Source organism: Orcinus orca, chromosome 7 (assembly GCF_937001465.1).
Source record: "Orcinus orca chromosome 7, mOrcOrc1.1, whole genome shotgun sequence".
Lineage (NCBI taxonomy): Eukaryota > Metazoa > Chordata > Mammalia > Artiodactyla > Delphinidae > Orcinus > Orcinus orca.
Window position 1 is genome coordinate 20,129,434 of NC_064565.1, and position 24,432 is coordinate 20,153,865.

The window sequence follows — 24,432 nt, forward strand, 5'->3', positions numbered from 1 at the left end:
TTAACAGAAACAACTGAATAACGTTAATATATTAAAGTGTGATGGCTAGATGTAAAATAATTTAATCTTGAAAATAATTTATTCCCATAATTGAAGCTTTAAGGCCAAATGAATACGAGCCTCAATGCCTATTTCAAACCACCTTTCTGTTAATAGCTGTGTGATTTTCGGCAAGTTATATAAATTCCATAATATTTATTTTCCCAATTTGTCAAATAACAAGAGAAGTAATACCTACTGCACAGTATTTTCGTGAAAAACAGATACTATGATATTAAAAGCTTTTAGCACATTTCCTAACATTCAGCCATTACTTAATAATCACTATTTGTTATTACTAACAATGTATATGTAAGTTCTTAATACCTTAGAACAAAATTCTAATGTCCTTCAAAATGTTTATGTTCTCTTACATCATGTTTCATCTACAACAGGTATGGTATCATCTAAGTCTTTTTTAAAAAAATCATAATAGTTTTAGATTTTCAGAAAAGTTGCACAGATAGTACAGAGAGTTCCTGTATATCCCTTACCCAGTTTTCCCTACCTGTTAACATCTTACATTATTATGGTACATTTAGAACATTTAGATGTACTGTTTCCTTAACCCCTTCTGGTCTATGATGATTTCTCAAACTTTCTTTGCTTTTGATGACTTTGGCAGTTCTGAGGAGCACTGGTCAGGAATTTGGTAAGATGTTCCTCATTTGGGTTTGTCTGGGGTTATGCGTATTTGGGACAAGACCATATAGAGATAGAATGCCGTTCTCATGAAGCCACATCAAGGTTACATACTATCTACATGACTTGTCACTGTTAATGCTGACCTTGATCACCCAGCTGAGGTGAAGTTTGTCAAGTTTCTCTGCCATGAAAGTTACTCTTCCCCCCCCCCCCCCGTTCCATACTGTACTCTTTTGAAGCAAATCACTAAGTGCAACACACTGTGAAGGGGGAAGGGAGGGAATTAAGCTTTGCCTCCTTGAGTTGGGGCATCTACATAAATGGTTTGGAAATCTACCTAAGGGAGATTTGTCTCTTCTCCCTCATTTACCTGTTTATTCAAATATATACTATATGTATGTGTGTGTATATATATATATATGGTATATATCAATATTGATCTAAGCTATAATTTAACTGGGGCCTGATATGCCTCTAAGTTAAGTTTGAGTGACAGCTGGTATTATCTTTGATATAAGGCCTTTTTAGTGGTATTCTATGTAAAAGGGGATAAAAATACTGAGGCAGGGCAGAGCGGACTGACAAAAACAAGTTTAAGATTTAGGAAATATTGCTTCAAGGCTTTGCTCCTCTTTGCTCACTTGCCAGGTGGCCTTGGATAAATCAGTTTCCTCCTTGAAATTGATTTTTCTCATCTGTGAGTGGGGCTATAAATAGCCCTCTGTTGTAAGATTTCACATAAAATCATAAAAAAAATTCTTTGAGTACCAAACACTTCATGTGAATATAAAATATTATTTATTACTAGCATGATCAATCACATTCATCTCCAATGTTTAAAATAATAAAAAATGAGAGGTGATATGAAAGTGCCTTTTGGGTTTTTGTTTCGAGTGGTAAAACTCATCAGAATATCATCTCAGTGCTGGCACCTGTTTGCTATGCTGCTGTTTTCCAGGTTAGTTTCCATTTGAGGTACGCTGAAGAACACTGTCCTAGTAGTGACTAACCACATGTGGTTATTTACATTTAAATTAATTACAATTAACTAAAATTTAAAAATTCAGTTCCTCAGTCATACTGAACATGTCAAGTGCTTGAGAGCCACATGTGGCCAGTGGCTACTGTGCTCAACAGTACAGAGATGACATTTCCATCATCCCAGAGAAGTTTACTGGGTAGTGCAGGTATCAGATTCTTTGTGCTCAACTCCTCTGCTCTCCTCCCCAGAAGGGTTACAGGGCCTCCTGTAAGCAAGTCCTTGGATGTACCCCTTTGTTCAAGGTCAGACCACATCAATCAGTAGCAGCAAGTATAATACTTACTGTCAGCAGTCCCATGAATTATTAATATATTTTCTTCTTTTAAGCCATGAATATTATGTAGCACACTGGAAGCCTATAAAAACAAAAACACAAAAATCTGTATATAAAGATTTATCTATATTTGCATTTTGACTGGGTTTTTAGAACAAAAACACTCTCCTTTCTTCATTGGTTTTAAATTAGTTACCTGGTATGTGCTTTCTTCTTTAGCTGGCATACCAAGATATCTTTCAGAGAAAGCTGAGGCTGTGACCCAAGAAAACAGAAATTTGAGGGTAAACTAAAAATCATTTGACTAGCATATTTCATTTAGTTTCTACATTTCACATTTAATTGTCATGCTCCACTAAAATTGATTGAATCAGAGAGGTGATAAAGAGCTGAAAACATCTCTGATAACACATGATAAATGAACTCAAATGAGCTTCTCTACATGGGGACTTTCTTGTCTATGAATCAATACATTATATTAGGTCAGTCTGTAGGAAGTACTCACCATACAACTTCAAGTCTATAATGGGTGCAATCACTGATCCACATTTAAAAAGGTTTTCATCTGATTTTAATATCATTGATGCAATATAGCCACCATACCCCTGACAAAAAAAAAAAAGTTTTCATATATATTTTTATATATATATATATTCCTAGAGATTTTTTTAAGCTTTTGGTCACTGTTTGGTAATATACATATCAGAATGTCTCATAATGTCCCAGACTGGAGCAAAGAATATACTAACATCACTATGTACAGATGAAAATTTTGAAAAGAGTTATTTAAATTTTTATATAATAAGCTATTTTAATAACTTTAGGTAAAATATAAAATTAATTATATATCATCAAGTGTCAAATATTGGCTCTTTGATTTGATATCTGGGAATAGCTCCAAACAATTTGAAATTAGGAAAATACAGAACTGATTAAATCATATCATTTTAGGTACTATATATTTAATAAAACAGTATATTCATTTAATAAAACATTTAATAATAATGATGATTATTGAGAATTAAGAAAGAGGAATTAAACATTTAAAATATATCTTCACAAGTATAGATTCTGCTTTCAGTTCCACACAACTAAAAACCTGAAAGAAATGGTATAAGATAAATACTTTTGCTAGTTAGATGAGTTGGATTATTTTTAAATTTAATTTTTAAATATCCTCTTGAAATGCTTTTGAACAAACTTAATTATAACTTCTTAAAAAAATAAATCAAGGTGTCCAGTTTTCTTTTGTAGACCACGATCTGACCAGAAAATTTCCAAAGGAGATTTTAATAACTACAGTAATGCTAGGCTAAGGGAATGACCTACTGAGTTGTCTGTTCATTTTAGACGTTAATTCTTGCTGTGCTCTTGGAATTGTTTTTCATTTTGCCAGACAATGGAGTATCCTAGTAGGTATTAAAAAAATATTAATACCCAGGCCTTAGCACAGAAATTCTGATGCAATTGACTCTACTTTTGAAAGATTTCCAGATGATTCTAGTGTGGTCCTGTGCTCTAGGAACGTGTTGTTTTCTCTATACTCTTGAGATGAGTAGTAAAGAATTTCATTTGTGCTTATTTGGAGCATTGTTTAAAAATTGGTACTAGAGGGCTTCCCTGGTGGTGCAGTGGTTGAGAGTCCGCCTGCTCATGCAGGCGACATGGGTTCGTGCCCCGGTCCGGGAAGATCCCACATGCCATGGAGCGGCTGGGCCCATGAGCCATGGCCGCTGAGTCTGTGTGTCCGGAGCCTGTGCTCCACAATGGGAGAGGCCACAACAGTGAGAGGCCCGTGTACCGCAAAAAAAAAAAAAAAATTGGTACTAGAAAGTCCAAAATGAAATCAGACATTACTTAAGTGGTTGACAGAACATATGTGAAGGGTAGCAGAATACACCACCCCAAAGTATGCCACATGACATATTGATTATTTTGAGATATAGGCACTGGAAAAAACAGCAAATGCTGAGAGAAGCTTTCTCTGAACTCCCCTTATCTTCCTAAAGGCAGATCCTCCAAAAAGAAATCAATTGTTCTAGATCCCCTCCCTGGAAGTTTCATCAACCAGGGAAGATTGCCTGTTGCCACAGGAAAGGAGACTAGAAGTTGACACCACAGCCAGAGACACTATATCACAAACTATACCTCCCATCTATTCTTCTAAAGCCCCATCTGTCTTTCCTAACAATAATTTATTCTCTCTTAACATGCCTATATCCCCTCTTCCCTTTCCCTGTTGAAAGCGTGCAGAACTCGGTGGGGCTCCTGGGCACAGAAGCTTTTCTGCTCCCCATTTCTTGTTTGTGGGAAACTGACTCCACCTCTATGAACTTCCCTGAGTCCCAAAGGGCAGATTCGAACAGTTGCTAATCAGGGAAGGGAGGGGATACAGAGACAAGGGAGGAGCAAGCAAGAAACAGTAGTGCAGCCTTGGGGCAGGGTCCTGGCTCTGCCTCAAAGGATACACATAACAATATCTTTGAGCTCTTTACAGTACTAAAATCCCCAACAAATGGAAGATGTCAGCATTCTTCATTCCAGATTAAAGGAACCAGAGAAGTTCTTCAAAAGACCACCTAAGGCCAGATTAAAGTAACCACAGAAACTCAACAGACCACCTGAGACCAGATTAAAGGAATGCAACCCCTGCACACACTCTAATCCTTATCAGCAACCCTGCCCTTGAACCATTGCTATAAAACTCCTCATGAAATCCTTCCAGGTTGAGACACACAGTTTTGAGGGGCAATGGTCTGCTGCATCCCCCTTTGCCTGACAAAGCAATGAAGATATTCTTTTCTACTTCACCCAAAACTCTGCCTCTGAGATTGGATTCAGCATGGGTGCACAGAGGCCGAGTTTTCAGCATCACTATTAAGATGGTATTTAAGCCTCATTTCTAAGCCACCTCACAGAGTTACTCATTTTCCCCAGAGTATCTCCCATGTATACATGAGGTGTACATGTCAACAAACTTCTGTTCATTTTTCTCTTGTTAATCTGTCTCTTATTGTAAGAGAATCTCAGGCAAGAACTGAGAAGGGCAGAGGGAAATTATTTTTCCTCCCCTATATATATCAATTGTGTACAATATCTAGCTAGTACCCAGACATTTATGCAAAGCTTCTGCAACAATTAGAAACTGAGAGAAATAAAATTATCCCTTATAGAAGTAAGCCCCCACAGAGTACCTTTGCTTAGTCTCTTTGAGAGGGATGAAAATAGCCTTAAGTCAGCAAAATTAATACAAAAAAAAGTAATAGGCTTAAATGTCTTAACATATCTAAAGAAAGAAGTGGAAGGGAGGAAAAATAATTTCCTTTTATCTTCCTGAGCTCTTGGCTGAGATGTCTTCCAATAAAAGACAGATTAACAAGAGAAAAACAAATAGTTTATTTACTTGTATACCTCACCTATACATGGAGATTAGCAGGGAAACTAAGTAACTCCCTAGATGACCCAAGTCACCACCTTAAATACCATCTTCAACTAAAAACAGAAGAAAAATGTTGGGGGAAAGTCAGTGATGGGAAGTTATCAGGAAAAGAGCTGTAAACAAGGGTAAGGTTTGTTATGTAGATTTAAGTCAGTGCCTTCTCCAGTGATAAAAGTTTCTTATGATTTAGAGTCATTCTTCCCTTCCTGGTAAAGAGAGGGAGACACAAATAGAGGTTTTCTTTATAAAATGTAAATGCCCTTGCAAAAGGGTAACTTCTACTCTGTTTTTAAAGCTTCTCCCATTTATGCTGTGTCTCCTGTTTATGCTGTTTCTTAAAATAATCAGCTCAAAATAATCCTTATGCCAAAGAGGCATATTCTGGCATGGCATGTTCTGCTCCCCTTCAGAAGTATGAAGGTGTGGGATGAGTCATGCAAAGCAAGTAAATAAATAGCTATTATACAGCAAAACTGTAGAGAGACTTTGAAAATTCTGTCCCTACAAGGAGCCTTTCTGGTATATCCTTTCTAGTTCTCTGTCATGGAATTGAGACCATGGTGTTGTAGCCAAGAGGTTTCAAATATTTCCCAAGCGGCAACAGTATTCTCATAGTGAAAAATGTATCTTAGTTGATAACTTTTCTGGTTCTAATTCCACAATAACCAAACAATCTTTCAACTGATAACAATACTGTTATTTACATAACTTAACTACTTTGAGAGACTAGCTAGATATTACTATCCTGAGAATAACTGTATATCATATTTAAATAAAATAAATTAATAAATTGGTATAATTTTTTTTTTACCTTAGTTTCACATGATTCTCAGAGTCATTATCTCCAGGAACTAAGGAGAATGGTGTCTTCCAAAGGAGGGGCAGATTCCAGAACAATACCTGAAAGTTCTTTTAAATTATTTGGGAATCTTGTTAAAAATGCCTATTCTAATCCAGTAGATCTGGGATAGGGCCCAAGATTTTGCATTTTTAACCAACTCCCAGGAGACGTTTATACTGCTGGTCCATATTTTGAATAGAAAGTTCTTATTGTGTAATAATGTAATAAAGATTCCCAACATAATATCTTCCTAGCTTTAGCCAGCATTCCCTTGACCAGTGGAACTTAAAAAATTATGTATCAATGCCCTCAAAAACAATTGAATCAATATGTGGAGAATGGGCCATGGAGCTCTCCATGTGATTCTAACTGAAAGCAGGGTTGTAAATCGCTGTTGCATAAGACATTGTATTTTACTGTTTAAAAAAAAAAAATCCAGGATTTGGGATTAATGAAGGTAAATACTCTTTAAATGGTAGTAAAAATTTTTGAATAAAATTCTCTCTATAGCATTTAAAAATCTTATTCAAAATACTGCTTTAAACTGATTTATTTCAGTTAATAAATTCTATTTTTAAAAGAAAATCAACACTGGTAGGAATTAAAATAAATTTTAATTGCTTTCCTTCCTCTTTATCATTTCATATTTATTCACTGAATGCCAGAATAGATAATGAACAAGTTCTTGGAAAAATAATATTCCACAAGGATATTGGAATCAGATATAAGAAATCAGATATAAATTCTAGTAGACATAGAATGGTGATTTTAACTTCCAAAGCAACTCGTATCTATCAGGAAGATACCAAAAACTGGGGTTCATCATACTGACTCTTGTCAACGAGAGGACATTTTTAATTTGATATAGGTCAATAATAGTCAATAGTTGGTATAGGCTGCTATGTTTCAGTTGTGTTGTCATTTTATTTGTTTCTCAGTGATCAGACTGTTCCATTCATTACAATTGTTATGTCATGTCCATTTGCAAAGCATTTTAGCATTACTTATAAAATTTTAACAAATTTATCTAGACTTTTAAAAGTTTATTCCATGGACCTAAAATATAGATAATTTTATTTCTTTAAAAAAATAATTTTTACTTGTGGTGTAAGAAACTGAATCCAATAGATAGAAAGACTATAAAAACAGGAGATGAAATCTCTAATACCATTTTACTAAGGACTTACGTTTTCATGGGCCCCAGGTTTTGAGATACTTAAGTGACTTTTTGAGATAGTTTTCAAGAGTTCATGATTGCAGTCAAAAAGATCTACTGACAGAACTGAAAAAAAAAAACGTTTCTCCTACAGCCTTTGACTTGTATGATTCTTTCTGAACCACATCAGTTGTAATACATAGTGAATTAACTTAAAGTAAAAATACTGTAAATATGTTATGAATAACAAAATTTATTGTTGCATTAATTTCTCTTTCTGATCTTTCATTGTCAGTGTATAGTAATGCAAGAGATTTCTGTGCATTAATTTTGTATCCTGCAACTTTACCAAATTCATTGATTAGCTCTAGTAGTTTTCTGGTGGCATCTTTAGGATAATCTATGTATAGTATCATGTCATCTGCAAACAGTGACAGTTTTACTTCTTCATTTCTAATTTGTATTCCTTTTATTTCTTTTTCTTCTCTGATTGCCATGGCTAGGACTTCCAAAACTATGTTGAATAATAGTGGCGACAGTGGACATCCTTGTCTTGTTCCTGATCTTAAAGGAAATGCTTTCAGCTTTTCACCATTGAGAATGATGTTTGCTGTGGGTTTGTCATATATGACCTTTATTATGTTGAGGTAGGTTCCCTCTATGCTTACTTTCTGGAGAGTTTTTATCATAAATGGGTGTTGAATTTTGTCAAAAGCTTTTTCTGCATTTATTGAGATGATCATATGATTTCTATTCTTCAATTTGTTAATATGGTGTATCACACTGATGATTTGAGTATATTGAAGAATCCTTGCAACCCTGGGATAAATCCCACTTGATCATGGTGTATGATCCTTGTAATGTGTTGTTGGGTTCTGCTTGCTAGTATTTTGTTCAGGATTTTTGAATCTATATTCATCAGTGATATTGGCTGGTAATTTTCTTTTTTTGTAGTATCTTTGTCTGGTTTTGGTATCAGGGTGATGGTGGCCTCATAGAATGAGTTTGGGAGTGTTCCTTCCTTTGCAATTTTTTGGAGGAGTTTGAGAAGGATGGGTGTTAACTCTTCTCTAAATGTTTGATAGAATTCAACTGTGAAGCCATCTGGTTCTGGACTTTTGTTTGTTGAAAGATTTTTAATCACAGTTTCAATATCATTACTTGTGATTGGTCTGTTCATGTTCTCTATTTCTTCCTGGTTCAGTCTTGGAAGGTTATACCTTTCTAAGCATTTGTCCATTTCTTCCAGGTTGTCCATTTTATTGGCATAGAGTTGCTTGTAGTAGTCTCTTAGGATGCTTTGTATTTCTGCAGGGTCCATTGTAACTTCTCCTTTTTCATTTCTAATTTTATTGATTTGAGTCCTCTCCCTCTTTTTCTTGATGAGTCTGGCTAAAGATTTATAAGTTTTGTTTATCTTCTCAAAGAACCAGCTTTTAGTTTTATTGATCGTTGCTATTGTTTTCTTTGTTTCTATTTCATTTATTTCTGCTCTGAGCTTTATGATTTATTTCCTTCTACTAACTTTGGGTTTTGTTTGTTCTTCTTTCTCTAGTTCCTTTAGGTGTAAGGTTAGATTGCTTATTTGAGATTTTTCTTATTTCTTGAGGTAGGTTTGTATTGCTATAAACTTTCCTCTTAGAACTGCTTTTCCTGTATCCCATAGGCTTTGGATCGCTGTGTTTTTGTTGTCATTTGTCTCTAGGTAATTTTTTATTTCCTCTGATTTCTTCAGTGATCTCTTGGTTATTTAGTAACGTATTGTTTAGCCTCCGACTGTTTGCGTTTTTTTACGTTTCTTTTCCTGTAATTGATTTCTAGACTCATAGCATTGTGGTCAGAAAAGATGCTTGATATGATTTCAATTTTCTTAAATTTACCGAGGCTTGATTTGTGACCCAAGATGTGATCTATCTTGGAGAATGTTCACTTGAGAAGAAAGTGTAATCTGCTGTTTTCGGATGGAACGTCCTATAAATATCAATTAAATCTGTGTGGTCTATTGTGTCATTTAAAGCTTATGTTTCCTTATTAATTTTCTGTTTGGATGATCTGTCCATTGGTGTAAGTGAGGTGTTAAAGTCCCCCACTATTATTTTGTTACTGTTGATTTCCTCTTTTAGAGCTATTAGCAGTTGCCTTATGAATTGAGGTGCTCCTATGTTGGGTGTGTATATATTTAAAATTGTTAAATCTTCTTCTTGGATTGATCCCTTGATCATTATGTAGTGTCCTTCCTTGTGTCTTGTAACATTCTTTATTTTAAAGTCTATTTTATCTGATATAAGTATTGCTACTCCAGCTTTCTTTTGATTTCCATTTGCATGGAATATCTTTTTCTATCCCCTCACTTTCAGTCTTTATGTGCCCCTAGGTCTGAAGTGGGTCTCTTATAGACAGCATATATATGGGTCTTGTTTTGTATCCATTCAGTGAGCATGTGTCTGGTTGGAGCATTTAATCCATTCATATATAAAGTGATTATTGATATGTATGTTCCTATTATAATTTTCTTAATTGTTTTAGGTTTGTTTTTTTAGGTCCTTTTCTTCTCTTGTGTTTCCCACTTAGAGAAGTTCCTTTAGCATTTGTTGTAGAGCTGGTTTGGTGGTGTTTTTTTCTCTTAGCTTTTGCTTATCTGTAAAGGTTTTAATTTCTCCATTGAATCCTTGCTGGGTACAGTAATCTTGGTTGTAGGTTCTTCCTTTTCATCACTCTAAATATATCATGCCCCTCCCTTCTGGCTTGTTGAGTTTCTGCTGAGAAATCAGCTGTTAACCTTATTGGAGTTCCCTTGTATGTTATTTGTCATTTTTCCATTGTTGCCTTTAATAATTTTTCTTTGTCTTTAATTTTTGTCAGTTTGATTACTATGTGTCTCAGCCTGTTTCTCCTTGGGTTGATCCTGCTCTGAGACTCTTAGCACTTCCTGGACTTGGGTGGCTATTTCCTTTCCCATGTTAGGGAAGTTTTCCACTATAATCTCTTCAAATATTTTCTCAGGTTCTTTCTCTCTCTCTTCTCCTTCTGGGACCCATAAATGCGAATGTTTGTGTGTTTAATGCTGCCCCCGAGGTCTCTGAGGCTTTCTTCCTTTCTTTTCATTCTTTTTTCTTCATTCTGTTCCATGGTAGTGAATTCCACCATTCTGTCTTCCAGGTTACTTATCCTTTCTTCTGCCTCAGTTATTCTGCTATTGATTCCTTCTAGTGTATTTTTCATTTCAGTTATTGTATTATTCATCTCTATTTGTTTGTTCTTTAGTTTTTCTAGGTGTTTGTTAAACATTCCTTGCATCTTCTCGATCTTTGCCTCCATTCTTTTTCTGAGGTCCTGGATCATCTTCACTATCATTCTTCTGACTTCTTTTTCTGGAAGGTTGCCTATCTCCACTTCATATATTTGTTTTTTTGGGGTTTTATCTTGTTCCTTCATCTGGTACATAGTCCTTTGCCTTTTCATTTTGTCTATGTTTCTGTGAATGTGGTTTTCGTTCCACAGGCTGCAGGATTGTAGTTCTTCTTGCTTCTGCTGTCTGCCCTCTGGTGGATGAGGCTATCCCAGTTGAGACTCTTAAGACTATAAATAATGAGTAATTATCCCCATAGGTTAAGTTTTAAAAAGCTTCCATATTCATTGCACTTTTAAAGTTGTTTTACCTTCTCCAGATATCCATGTCTCTTGTCTCCTCAAATTTCCCTGTTTTAGACCAATCATGAATTCCTAGTGAAATTGTTCCTCTCTAATGATTGAAAATTGCTATCTCATCTTTATTCTTGATTCCCTCTCTGCCTCTTTGCTTCATTTTTCTGAATTGTAATATCAATATCTGACATTTTATATACTTTACTAATTATTTCTCATTTATTTGTTTTTCATTTATCTCTCTTCACTGCATTAACAATTATATAAAAGATAGACTTTTTTTTGTTTTGTTTTGTTTTGTTTCAGTGACTGCTGTAGGTCCAGTAACTTGAAAAGTGCAAGGCACATAGTATACACTCAGTACATTTTTTTTTAATGAATTAATTTTATTCCCATCAATACTGGCCTGGTAATCATAGCAATATCTGTTCTCTGTATGATGTTTATAATGTTTTAAATTTTGCTACCTACTTTTAATTTGTGTCATCAATTTTTTAAAAATATGTCAGAAAAAATTTCTTTCAGCAGTTTTCTTACCTTTAACACTTAGATATAATTACTTGGTACAGTGAACACTAATATTATTACATTATATTATATGAAATTAGATTAGGTCCTAAGGATAATTATTCAAACTAAAATGGTTCAAAGTCTTTAATCAAGTCATATGAATGATTATTGAGTACAGATGGCCAGTTATTATACTATTAGCATATTAGCTAAATATGCTAATAGTATAAGCTTTCCATTTATCCAACAAACAAGTTAGAAAACAATATAGACAAAAACATACTACTTAAAATAAAATTTTAAAATGCACTACTAATAAGCAATACTTAGAAATAAATATAGCAGGGAAGATATTTGACATACATAAAGAAAACTATAAAATTCTACTGAGAAATATAAAATAAGAATTAAATAAAAGAGATGTACTATGTGATTCAGATCAAAGCTACATCGTTTGAAAAGTTTAATTCTTCTCAAATAAAAATTGTTTTAATAAAATTTTAGTTAAAAAATTATAGCTGAATATCTTGGGAGAATTTATAAAAGTGGAGAAAATAGGAGAGGTAAGTGAAAGGTATTATGAAAGAAAAGAGCGAAGAGTGGAAAATATTTTAAAGTATTAAAATGTATTATTATTAAGCATGATATTATAATTAAAAGACTATAAGATTAGTCTAAGAACAGATAGGCAGGTTACACCAGAAATAGATCCAAGGATATCTGAGAACTTATTGTTTAGGTGGCATCATAATCAAAGTGTTAAGGACGATTTAGTCAATCAATGGAGCTGGTGAAACTGACTAGCTATTTGAAACCAAATATATAAATCCTCAGCATACAAGTGTTATGTACCTCTCCGCCCCACTCAAACAGATACATAAAGAGAAAATCTAATAAATACTTATTTTGATAGGAATGAGACCTTTAAAAAATAAAATCACTGGAAGAAATCACCAGAGAGAAAATCTAATAAATACTTATTTTGATAGGAATGAGATCTCTAAAAAATAAAATCATTGGAAGAAATCACCAGAGAAAGGATTTGAAAGGTTTTGCCAAAAGATAAGAAAAACACTTTAACACTTCAGTTTTTTTAATTATCGTAAACAAAACTGAAAGTCAATCAACAGGCTGAAGAAATATTTCAAACAAATGTGAAAAGACTGCTATCTTTAATGCATCAAAATCTCAAAATTGCAATAAGAAAACAAATACATATATTCACATATATGAGACCAATATAACTAAGTGTATATATGTATATAAATTGACAATTCAAAAATAACATTGTAAAATGATTAATAAACAAAAATTAATTTTATGTAGGAGTTTCTAATTCCATAAGAATGGAATAACAGAAATGAGATTTACCCTTCCATGTGAAACAACTAAAAATATGGGCAAAATATATGAAATAGAAGTAATTAAGGCATTGGACATTGGGCAACAAAGGACAGTGATCACTGAAAGACAGAGAACAAGTCAACCCTGGGATTGCTACAGCTTCCTGCCTGGAAGAGTACAGTTAAGGCACTGCAGCACAATATATCCAAAAATGAAGCACACAGAGAAAAATATTTTTTAAAAATTAATATAGTTTTGGTGAGTTTAGGGAAAAATTCAGCTGGCCTAATTACACACCTATTTGCAAGCCCTGGAGAAAGGGGGCAGCAACAACAAAAAAAATTGAAGTAATAACTGAACATTTTCCAAATTTGATGAAAACACTAAAGCTAGAAAGCCAAGAAACTCAGTGTACCTCCCTCCAAAATGATAAGGTTTGGCTATCTGGTGGGAAAGAGAGAATTCCAGATGAAGGAAAGAGCATGACATGAGTTCAGTTCAAATTCCTTTGCAACAAAAAATCAAATAAAACATAAATACCCTGAAAAGGCTTATAGTCTAACATAAGAAATGAATAAGAATACAAATAAATATAATACATTGCATGATGGTATAATGAATATGAGAAGCTACTGACAAAGTATTCTTTGAGTACATAGGAGGGAATGATGATTTCAAGTGGAGAGATTTAGTGAATAATTTATGGAGAAAACGACCTCTGAATGAGGCTTAATAAGAGATAGAATTATAAAAGCAATGTACCGGCTTGAGGCTGTTATTAGAAATAAATTAAAAGGCATGAACAAAAATACTGAAGCAGAAAGGTGGAAGGAATACTTATAACCAATAAAAATTTCAGCTTAACTATATTGAAGAAAACTCATTTGGAACAATAAATAACTACTGGAGTATCCTTAAGATCCATTTTAGGTAATAGTTACAACTTTTTAGTATAATTTTGTTTACCCATGAAATATTGAAATGAAATTGGATATAAAAAGCCAAACATTATCTTCTATGCTGGCTGAAGTTTTCCTCTAATACCCATTTCTAGTAGTCTCTTTAGTATCTAAAAGTAGTGACAGTTTTAGAAGAGAATGCATTTATTTAATCAATGCTTTCCTGGCGTTTATAGGCTTAATATTTCCATAAATAGAAAATAGGTAGGGATATTGTCTAAAAATATATATTATTTAACACAAAACACATTCTTAGAAATACTAAAAATTCTATATTCCTTAATCAGCTTACATGGTTAGAAAGAATAGATTAGAATTGCTTTCCAAATTCTGAAAGATTATACTGGAATGAATCACACACAAAATAAAAAATATCAACCAGTTTCTTGGAGTTCTCTATTTCAGCTTTATGGAGACCAACAATGCAATGTACCTCAAAACTTCGAAGTAAATTTAATTTCTGCTGACAAACTCAATTATAATGGATGAAATCAGTTATCTAGCTAGGTAGATGTAGATATAGATACAGATACAGATATAGATATAGATATAAATATATAGACCATATAAAACAGGATGAATTTTAGACCAAAGGGAGAAAAAGCAAGACCTAGAAATTCAATTATATAGTGATAAATGTAAAGGAAATAAGTTGATTAAAGATGGTAAATTCCTGGCACTACTGCTGCCATTCATCTTTGTTTTTTCAGAGGGAATATCTCAAATGAATCATAACACTTTTCACACTAAATTCTAACTCAGCCTGTAATCTTTGAAGGGAACACTGCTCTAGCCTCTTTGATGGTAAAAACATAAGTGTGGCAATTCCATTTCTAGTATTTGGTGAAACTGATATCTCAATCAACTCAACTGAAAACAAACCCCAAACTAAACAAAAACAAAAAAGTAAATACAAAGTGGTAGTTAAAAAAAAGAGAAAGAGAACTAAACAACTAAAAGTAATTCTGAATACAACATTGAACTGGCACAAAGGTTATGAATCCACAGAGGCCAGATATTAATGAAAACTGGAAAACGGAGAGGTAAACAAGCATAAAGCCAATTTTGTTTGTTTCTTTGTTTTGCAAATGCAAGTGATTTTAACCTTCTGCTATGATGACTCAGTGCATGAGGTAGACAAAATGCATAGATTCCATACAATAGGTCTAAAGCAGTGATCTCCAACCTTTTTGGCACCAGGGACTGGTTTTGTGGAAGACAATTTTTCCAGAGACCAGGGGTTGTGGGGAGGATGGTTTTGGGATGATTCAAGTGCATTACATTTATCATGCACTTTATTTCTATTATTATTGCATTGTAATTATAGAACAAAATAATTATACAACTCACCATAATGCAGAATCATGGGAGCCCTGAGCTTGTTTTCACCTGCCACTCACTGATAGGGCTTTGATATGAGTCTGCAAGCAATTGATTTATTATGGTCTCTGTGCAGTCAAACCTCTCTGCTAATGATAATCTGTATCTGCAGCCACTCCCCAGCACTAGCATCACCACCTCAGCTCCATCTCATATCATTAGGCATTAGATTCTCATAAGGAGCATGCAACCTAGATCCCTCGCATGCACAGTTCACAGTAGGGTTCATGCTCCTATGAGAATATAATGCCACTGCTGATCCGACAGGAGGCGGAGCTCAGGCGGCAATGTGAGCAATGGGGAGTGGCTGTAAATACAGATGAAGCTTTGCTCACTTGCCCGCCATTCACCTCCTGCTGTGCAGCCCAGTTCCTAACAGGCCACGGACTGGTACCTGTCCATGGCCCAGGGGTTCAGGACCCCTGATCTAAAGGGAGACTGCACAAAGCTAGACCCCTAAAGGGTTGTCTAAAGATGACAAGAGATAATTATGCTGCACAAAAGGATTGATGAAAATGATTTTGTTTTTAATTCTTATGAACTTGTACTGAATCAATGAAAAAAAATTAACCTTAACTAAAAATTTGAGCCATAAGTCCACACTGGTGTTTGCAGACCAAATTTACCATATAAGTGTAATTAAAAGAAAAACAAATACAAAAATACAAATGCAACATAAGCTTTAAAGAATTCCATATGTAAAATTCCAATTTTGATGGAACTGATGGAAGACAAAGCACAGAGAACCCATCAAAACCCAAATATGATTAATAAAAAACATTCATAACTGTACACATATTGGAGAAAGTAAAAAACACCAAAGAAAAATATCTTAAAAAATATGAAAGTGTCAATATTTCTTAGATGTCAGTTCTCCCTAGGTGATCTACAGATTCAATACAATTCCCATGAAAATCCCCATGGTCTATTTTGTAAAATTACAAAAGATGATTCTAAAATTTTTAAAGAAATACAATACCTAGATGAGACAAAAGAATTCTGAAAAAGAACAAGATGAAAGAACTTCTACTATCTCATTTCTAGATACACTATTATTGTGTAATGATGATTTTTAGTATGTCAATTGTATCTCAATTTAAAAGTTGAAAAAAGGGAGGGACAAATTTGTGACTATAATATACTCCCTCTGATTTAGTAAACCTTAAAACGTGTCTGTTGCACAACATAAATGGTCAATAAATCTGTTGTGTTAAAAAAATATATATATATGTCAATAAACACATGAAAAAATGATCAATATTATTAATCATCAGAGAACTTCTAAATTAAAAAGACTTATGATACTCTGTTGGTAAGGATGTAGAGCACCTGGAACTCTCATATACAGCAGTTGGTAAAATAAAATGATATAACTCCTTTGGAACATGTTTGGCAATTCCTTGCAAAAGCAGACAACAAAACCAAAAATATATTCAGAAAAAGGAAAAAAAGAGAAAAAAGAAAAAAAAACTTAAGATGAATGGAAGAAAGGAAAAAAAATAGAACAAATAAGACAGTAGGCAGAAATGATGAAAACTATAACATTTAAATGTATCGGTAATCACAATTTATATAAATAAATGCAACCTTCAAATACCTAAATTGTGAGGATGAAGTTTGAAAATGATAAGATAGAAAAGCAAAAACACTGTGTACTAGTCAAAAGAATGCTGGTGTTGTAATTTTAATATTTTTTAAAAATCCATAAAACAAAAAATTAATAGAAATAAACTGGATTGGTGAAAAACAATAAAAGATTCAGTTCTCTGAGAAGATATAATAATCTGAACTTGGAGGGAATGAATAAAAATAGTCTTAAAATATAAAGACTAAATTAGCCTACTAAGGAGAAACTGAATAATTCACCATTATAATGTGACATTTTAATACAGCTTTCTTGGAAATTAGAGACAAAATAAATCGTAAAGTAAGTTTATGATTTGAACATCATGATGGGCAAGTTTGATTAAACGGGCATATATGTAACACTAAATCTTTTAAGCAGAGGTGAAAGTTTTATAAATCATTCCTTTCCTAAGTCATGAATCAACTGAGGTTTCAAAGGATTTCTGTTATTCTAGTCAATTCTATGATTACAATTCAGTTATAACCAAAGTCAATTATAGAAAGTTACCAAAACTTCTATAAAAATATTGGAATAAAAATAATAAAAACAATTCAGAGGGCATACTTACCCTGGAAATTGAGAAATACATACATTAAATTTTATAAGTACTACATTAGTACCAGTGGGAAGTACCTAAGGGAGTACTGCAAAGGGATTTCATAACTCAAAGGCTTATATTTGAAAGGAAGAATGCTAAAAACTAATAAGCTAGACATTCAACATAGTAATTTAAAAACAATATGGGATAAAAGATAGAAGAAAACGTAATAACACGAGGAGTAAACGTTAGTGAAATAGAAAACAAAGATAAATGGAGAAGAAAAATTAAGCCCAAAATATGGTTCATGGAAAAGGAGGGAGAGATGAAAGGGAGAAGACAGGGGGGACAAGAGCAAGTGCAAGAGTGAGTGCAGGCAGCCCAGAGCAGAAGAGGTGCTTCAGCAAGAGCAAAGGGGCACTAATAAGCCAACCCGGGAGTCCAAATGGGACACTGCCACCACTAGTAAAAGGATTAAACATGTAATAAGAGGATACGTTACACTTTGAGAATGTTCTTGAATAATATATGAAATGGAAAGAATACTTTTAAAAGTACAAAAGTCAAATTAAGAGATACAAACATCCAGTTACAAAATAAATGAGTCACAGGTATAAAATGTACAGTGTGGGGAATATAGTCAGAAATTATGCATTATCTTTGTATGGTGACATATCGTAACTAGACTTAGCTTGGTGATCATTTTGAAATGTATAGAAATATCAAATCACTATGCTGTGTAACAGGAACTAATGTAGTGCCATAGAGGTGGGGAGGGGGGGAACTGGATGAAGGCAGTCAAAAGGTAGAAACTTCTAGTTATAGGATAAATAAGTACTAGGGGTGTAATGTACAACATAATAAATATAATTAATACTGCTGTATGTTATATATGAACATTGTTAAAAGAGTAAATCTTGAGTCCTCATCACAAGGAAAACAATGTTTTTCTATTTCTTTAATGTTATATCTATATGAGATAATGGCTGTTCACTGAACTTATTCTGATAATCATTTCATGATGTATGTAAGTCAAATCATTACGCTGTACATCTTAAACTTATACAGTGCTGTATGTCAATTTTATCTCAATAAAACTGGAAGAAAAACAAAAAGTACTAAAACTGACTCCAGAAGAAATGGAAAAATCGTAATAGTCCTGTATTGATTAAATACATTTAAACATTAATTAAATTTTTTCTAACAAAGAAAGCAATAACCCCAGATACTTTACAATCTAACTCCAATTCTAAGCAAGCTTTTCCCAACAATTAAAAAAAGAACATAATTCCTCAGCAAATTTTATGAGTTTAACACAATTTGATACTGAAATAAAACAAGTACATTAAAAAAAAATCACAAGACCTACTGAGTCTTAAAGCTAACAACATTCTTTTATATGCTAAGAAAGCCACCTTCTGAGTTATAACTTAGTCAAAGATATGCATATTTTTTTAAATTGAAATGGAATATTTTTCCATTTAAGATATATCTAGTTATGTTTTTGTTTGTTTATATCCTATGTCAGTTTATCCTATATTTAGATTGCCAGAGTAAATTGCCTGAGACTCAGCAGTCCCCTAATACAATGCTACAGCCCCTAATACAATGATAAACATAAGATTTTTGAAATTCTAAACCTGAAGGCTCCAGTTTTATTTCCCCATGTTTCTAGACGAACATCTATATTTTCTAGTTTATATGGAGGACTCATTGAGATCTGTGCCCAGGCTTTGTCTCAGTGCTGTCAACTGTCACCTCCTTATGTGAGCCTTAATTTTAGTCAATTACTTTATTTCATGTTCTCCAAACAGGCTCTCCTGACACTGCATTTACATGAAACTCTTCTCCTTGTCTTCTACTTGCTGAATGATTCTCAACATCCAGTTCATGTTTCACTGTCTCCATAATGCATTTTACAACTTTCCAAATCTTTGCTAAACTTCCATATTCATAAATGTTTGTATAGCTCCTTTGGTCTTTTATACTCATTTATGTGTATACAAGTAGAGCCCTGAAATACATAAGCTCTAAGTCCTTTGTAAATTATTACGTATATTAGGACCACTAAAGGGTAAAATGTTCTCTACGATATGCATCTTTTGCTGTGGTAAGAAACACATAATGTAAAATTTACCATCTTAACCACTTTTAAGTGCTCAGTCATGTCAAGTGTATTCATATTAATCTGAAATGCTACCCCCATTAAAAAACAACTTTCCTTTTTCCTCATTCCAGCCTTGGCAACCACCATGAACTTGACTACTCTAGATATTTTATGTAAGTTGAATAAAACAGTATTTGTCCCTCTGTAACTGGCTCACTTCACCAAGCACATGTCTTCAAGTTTCATCCATGCTGCAGCGTCTGATAAGACTTTACTATATGCACTTGTTGATGCATCTATAGCGTTTTCATTTCTTTGGAATTATCACTTTCTTAGATATTTTCATTTTTTCACTAATATCTTTACTGCTAGTGGTGGGCTTTTATTTATTTGTTTGTTTGTACTTATGTGAGAGGAGCATTATTCACAAAATATTTTTATTGAACTCTTAAATATTACTGACACCAAGAATTAAATATAGCAAAAACATGATGCACTGCAGATTGAAGTGGGGGGAGAATGGTAGTGATGCATGTTGTTTTATATTTTACTATGTGTTAAGTAGATTTTCATGGACCTACTTGTCAGTGTACACCACTAAAGTTTGTGCCCCAGTAAAACTACCAGTTACTTGCTGTCATGAGTGTTTGGGTTCATTATGAATAGTAGAACGTATTTTGTTTAAATCAATGAAGGCCAAGAATTTGCTTTGTCTCTAAACTAAAATAGTACAAAATCTCTTTCCTGTCATCTTAGTATCTTTATAATGTCTAGCCCAGTGATATGTATAAACTAGGTGCTCAATAAATATCTATATGGGGTCTAATTTCTTACTGTGAAGATGATATTGAACTTGACATAAAAATTATTGCTATAAGAAGTAAATATCCTCAGGGAACGATACTCAATATCTTCTAAATAACCATAATGGAAAAGAATATGAAAAAGAATACATATATATATATATATATATATATATATATATATATGAATAACTGAATCACTTTGCTGTACACCAGAAACTAATACCACATTGTAAAGTCAACTATACTTTAATAAAAAAAATTTAAAAGGAAGTAAATATCATGCAGTAAGCACAGAAGACATAATTATGCATTCCAGTCACCTTTTAGTTTCTAAGCCATGTTGTCTTCCCCAAGGCTGTGGTGCTTGTTCCTTCTTTGGAGAAATTGCTCCCTCAATAGAGCTGCATGACTGACTCCTTCTTGTTATTTAGGTATCAGCCTAAATATCACTTAAATCAGAGGGGCCTTACTTGACCACTCAATTTAATAACATTGGCCCTTCCTGTAATTATCTTTTATCCGTCAAGTTTATCTTGGTTTGTTTTCCTTATAAGATTTAATACCAGATGAAACTATGTTTTTCATTTATCCATTTACTTTCTCCTTCTCCTCTTTAGAAGATAATCTTCCTGAAAATGATTCCTTTTTTTTGTCCTATTGTTGCTCTATTTCTAACACCATGCATCAATTAAAGATACTCAGTAAACAGTTGCCGGATTAATAAATAACTGAATTTATATAATATTAATTACAATATTATATTTTAAAGGATAATACAGAGAAATTATAGTAAGATGAGGAAAGTAGTTATGCAAGTACATATACAAACACATAATGTACACACACATATTTCTACTATTTACCTTTCCAAAAATGCTTAATCTTCTGGAGTCAATGTATGGCTGTTTCAGTAAAAATCTGAAATGAAAAAAGAAAAAATTATAGCTATGACTTCTTGAGTTAAATGAACCATAGAAATCCATTCTTAGCAACAAGAAAAAAAACAAAACAGAACAAAGCAGAGGTCAAACGAGACTGCTTTAGTGGTTGCAGCTCTATTCATGTAGAAGGGTCCTGTATACCAAAATCTTGCTACTCAGAGTGGTGGTGCAGTAGTTTGGGTATCACACCTGTTAGCTTGTTACAAATGAAGAGTCTTGGGCCCATTACCAGCCTACTGAATCAACATCTGTATTTTAACAATATCCTAGCTAATGTCTGTATACTGTTTTAAAGAACCTACTAGTTTTCTCAGGTCACTTTTTCATGCCAGTGTGGGAAAGGTATCTGTGAAAGTTCAAGAACTGTAATTAACTGGGACAATAATAGACATTGTGGATTATTGTAAATAAATAATATAGTAGTTTAATTAAGGTCTCTCCCATTTTCATAAGTCCAAAGTGGATTCTAATTCCAGAGGGGGAAGTATGATAATTCTTTTATTATGTCACTGAGAGTGAAAGATACTTGAAAAAATACAATAGTCTTTATGCTTAACTTAGAAAATTGTTCAATCATTAAAATATAAATCTCTTAGCATTTACTAATGCTAAGTATTCTATATCACGTATCTAGTTTCTCATTACAGGAAAAACGATAAGAAAATGTACATTCACTTACTTCACTGCTGCTATTTGGTCCTTTATTTCCACTGAGCCTAACCTACGATGAATCTCCTGCAAAATTTTCAGGCCCTGGAATCCACTTCCTCTGCCATCAAACCGTGCTGTGATGACGTTACCCGTGCCAACAAGTACTGAATCCCAGTCAAAATGGAACTTATCTGTAACCAGCTGGCCTCCTGGCTCTTCATCCCTGCAAATATCAACACATTTGACCAAAACAAGAACAACTGACAATGTGGTCGAAATTTATTGGTTAAAAATTATGGAAAAGACCCATGTTGGCTATTAAAATTTCTCTTAATTCTTGATATTAAACCTGAAAATATAAATGTCATTTTCCTTTGTAAATTTTCAAATGAAAAGCTCTTTGAATGAAATGAAAATATGAAACAGAATTTAAAACTGTTTATGAGAAATTATTTAACCCATTTTAAAAAGAGAAAAATAAAGAAAAAAGCACACACTTTCCATCGGCATATCTAAAGAATGATCATCAAGTTGACATACAGGCCCTACTTTATTGGATTTCTTACAGACAGTGTGTTTTAGAAATGTTTTGCAGATGGTATACAAGGGCCAAAGGGTCTGACAGAGAGAGGAATCAGTCATGGAAGCTTAATAATAATTTAACAAGAAATGTACGATCCTAAAGCACATCAGATTCAAAAAGAAATACTGCATTAATATTTCCTGAATTGTTTTTTGTGAAGTAATTCTCACTGAGAAGAATTTAAGCGAACAGTGAGGAAAAATTCTTTTTTATCACTAAATTTGACAGCAAGAAAAGGAAGCAGACACGCATATGTTTGAAAAATTTGAAAGCTAAAAGTAAAGATGCAAACACAAATTATAAATCATGAACATTCTGTCCAGAGGGAAAAGGTGATACAATTTTAAAATGTCACACTACTATGGTATTTATAATTTATTTTCCAGAATATAGAACAGGTAAAAAAGCAGACTCTCATAAAATCACACAGATGATCTAGGTCCAAACCTAGGTACAGTTCAAAAACACAGTGGTCCACGTGATAGATTTTAACAGTAACAAAACATCTAACTCTCTGAAAAGATCTCCATTTATAGTTGGGCTGCATACTAGAAATCTTCACCCTACTCACTCTCCTGTGAAGACACCAAACTTGCCTTCCAGTTTATGTAAATGTGTTGCTTTGAAGCATTAAAATATACCAATACACAAATTAATCATAATTAACAAGTTTTAGGTTATCAGATTTGCTAAAGGAAATAATTTCTGGGCAGCAAATAGAACTGAGCAGATACAGAGGTTGTGTGGGACCAATGAGTTGGGTAAAGAAGGAGGTAGGGAATAGGGCAAAATGTCAGACAACTAAAATTTACTGAATGCTGTTATGGAACGAATTGTGTCTCTCAAAATCCATATGTTGAATCTCCAACGTCCACTATCTCAGAATCTGATTGTATTTGGAGATAGTGCCTTTACAGTAGTGATTAAGTTGAAATGAGGCTATTAGAGTGAACCTTAATCCAATCCAACCTGCGTCCTTGCAAGAGGAAATTAGGACAACAGAGAGACCCTAGGGGTGTGCATGCACAGAGAAAAGAACATGGGAAGAGGCAGCCAGAGGGCAACGATCTGCAAGCCAAGGAGAGGTCTCAGAAGAAATAAAGCCTGCTGACATCTAGCTCGTGGATGTTGAGCCTCTAGAACTGTGAGAAAATAAATTTCTGTTGTTTAAAATACCTAGTATGTGTTATTTTGCTATGTCAGCCCTAATAAACTGATACAAAGGCCTTCTATGATCTAAGCACTTAAGATCCTTTATCTTATTTACTATACACCAACAAAAGTTACTTAACCTTTCTGGGGAGGAAGTTGCCTGTCGCATGGCTTATTGCATGGCTTATTGCATTCCAATGTATTATTATTCCTACACTGTAAACAAAGAAATTGTGCCACGGAAGGGTTTTAATAATGACCTACTCCATGCCTTCCTAAATCACACATTTAATGGTGATCCTGTGATTCCAAATATAGAACTGTCTCGTCCTTCCACAGTGTTTGCCATCTTGATCTCTTTTTTTAAATTTAATTTTTAATTTATTTTAGGTTTTGCAATTTACCTCTTGATCAGATTATTAGGAGTTGTTACTACACATTTCCATGTGCTTTTGCCTAGAATTCCAATTGCCTAGTTCAGAATGAAGTCTGAAATGGCTATTTTTTCCACATTCCCAGATGATACTGATGTAACTTGTGTACCATTTGAGAAATAGCATGAATCATGCGTGGCACACTTTCTGGTGCATGGAGAACATAGAGAATGCTTGTTGAACTAGACAGTTTCAGGGAAAGTAGACTCCAGTGAAGTTTAAAATGGAAGGACCTTAAAAAGCTTAATAAATCCTGTACTTTGAAGCTTGGGGATTTATTGCAAATATTAGAAAACAGAATATGATTCACAGAGGACAA

General features: G+C 33.6%; 1 protein-coding gene across 3 annotated transcripts in view; it reads right to left on the bottom strand.

The window, feature by feature from the left end:
- The window catches only part of DPP10 (dipeptidyl peptidase like 10), a 1,290,245-nt gene that overhangs the window by 5,367 nt on the left and 1,260,446 nt on the right, over nucleotides 1-24,432 (bottom strand). For all 3 annotated transcript variants that reach the window (XM_012535464.2, XM_004276493.4, XM_049712621.1), the window contains exons 20-24: nucleotides 21,973-22,167; nucleotides 21,216-21,270; nucleotides 2,506-2,605; nucleotides 2,197-2,255; nucleotides 2,010-2,082 (exon numbers count right to left, since the gene is read on the bottom strand). In XM_012535464.2, coding sequence (XP_012390918.2) covers nucleotides 2,010-2,082; nucleotides 2,197-2,255; nucleotides 2,506-2,605; nucleotides 21,216-21,270; nucleotides 21,973-22,167 — 482 coding nt within the window. The remainder of the gene's footprint in view (nucleotides 1-2,009; nucleotides 2,083-2,196; nucleotides 2,256-2,505; nucleotides 2,606-21,215; nucleotides 21,271-21,972; nucleotides 22,168-24,432) is intronic.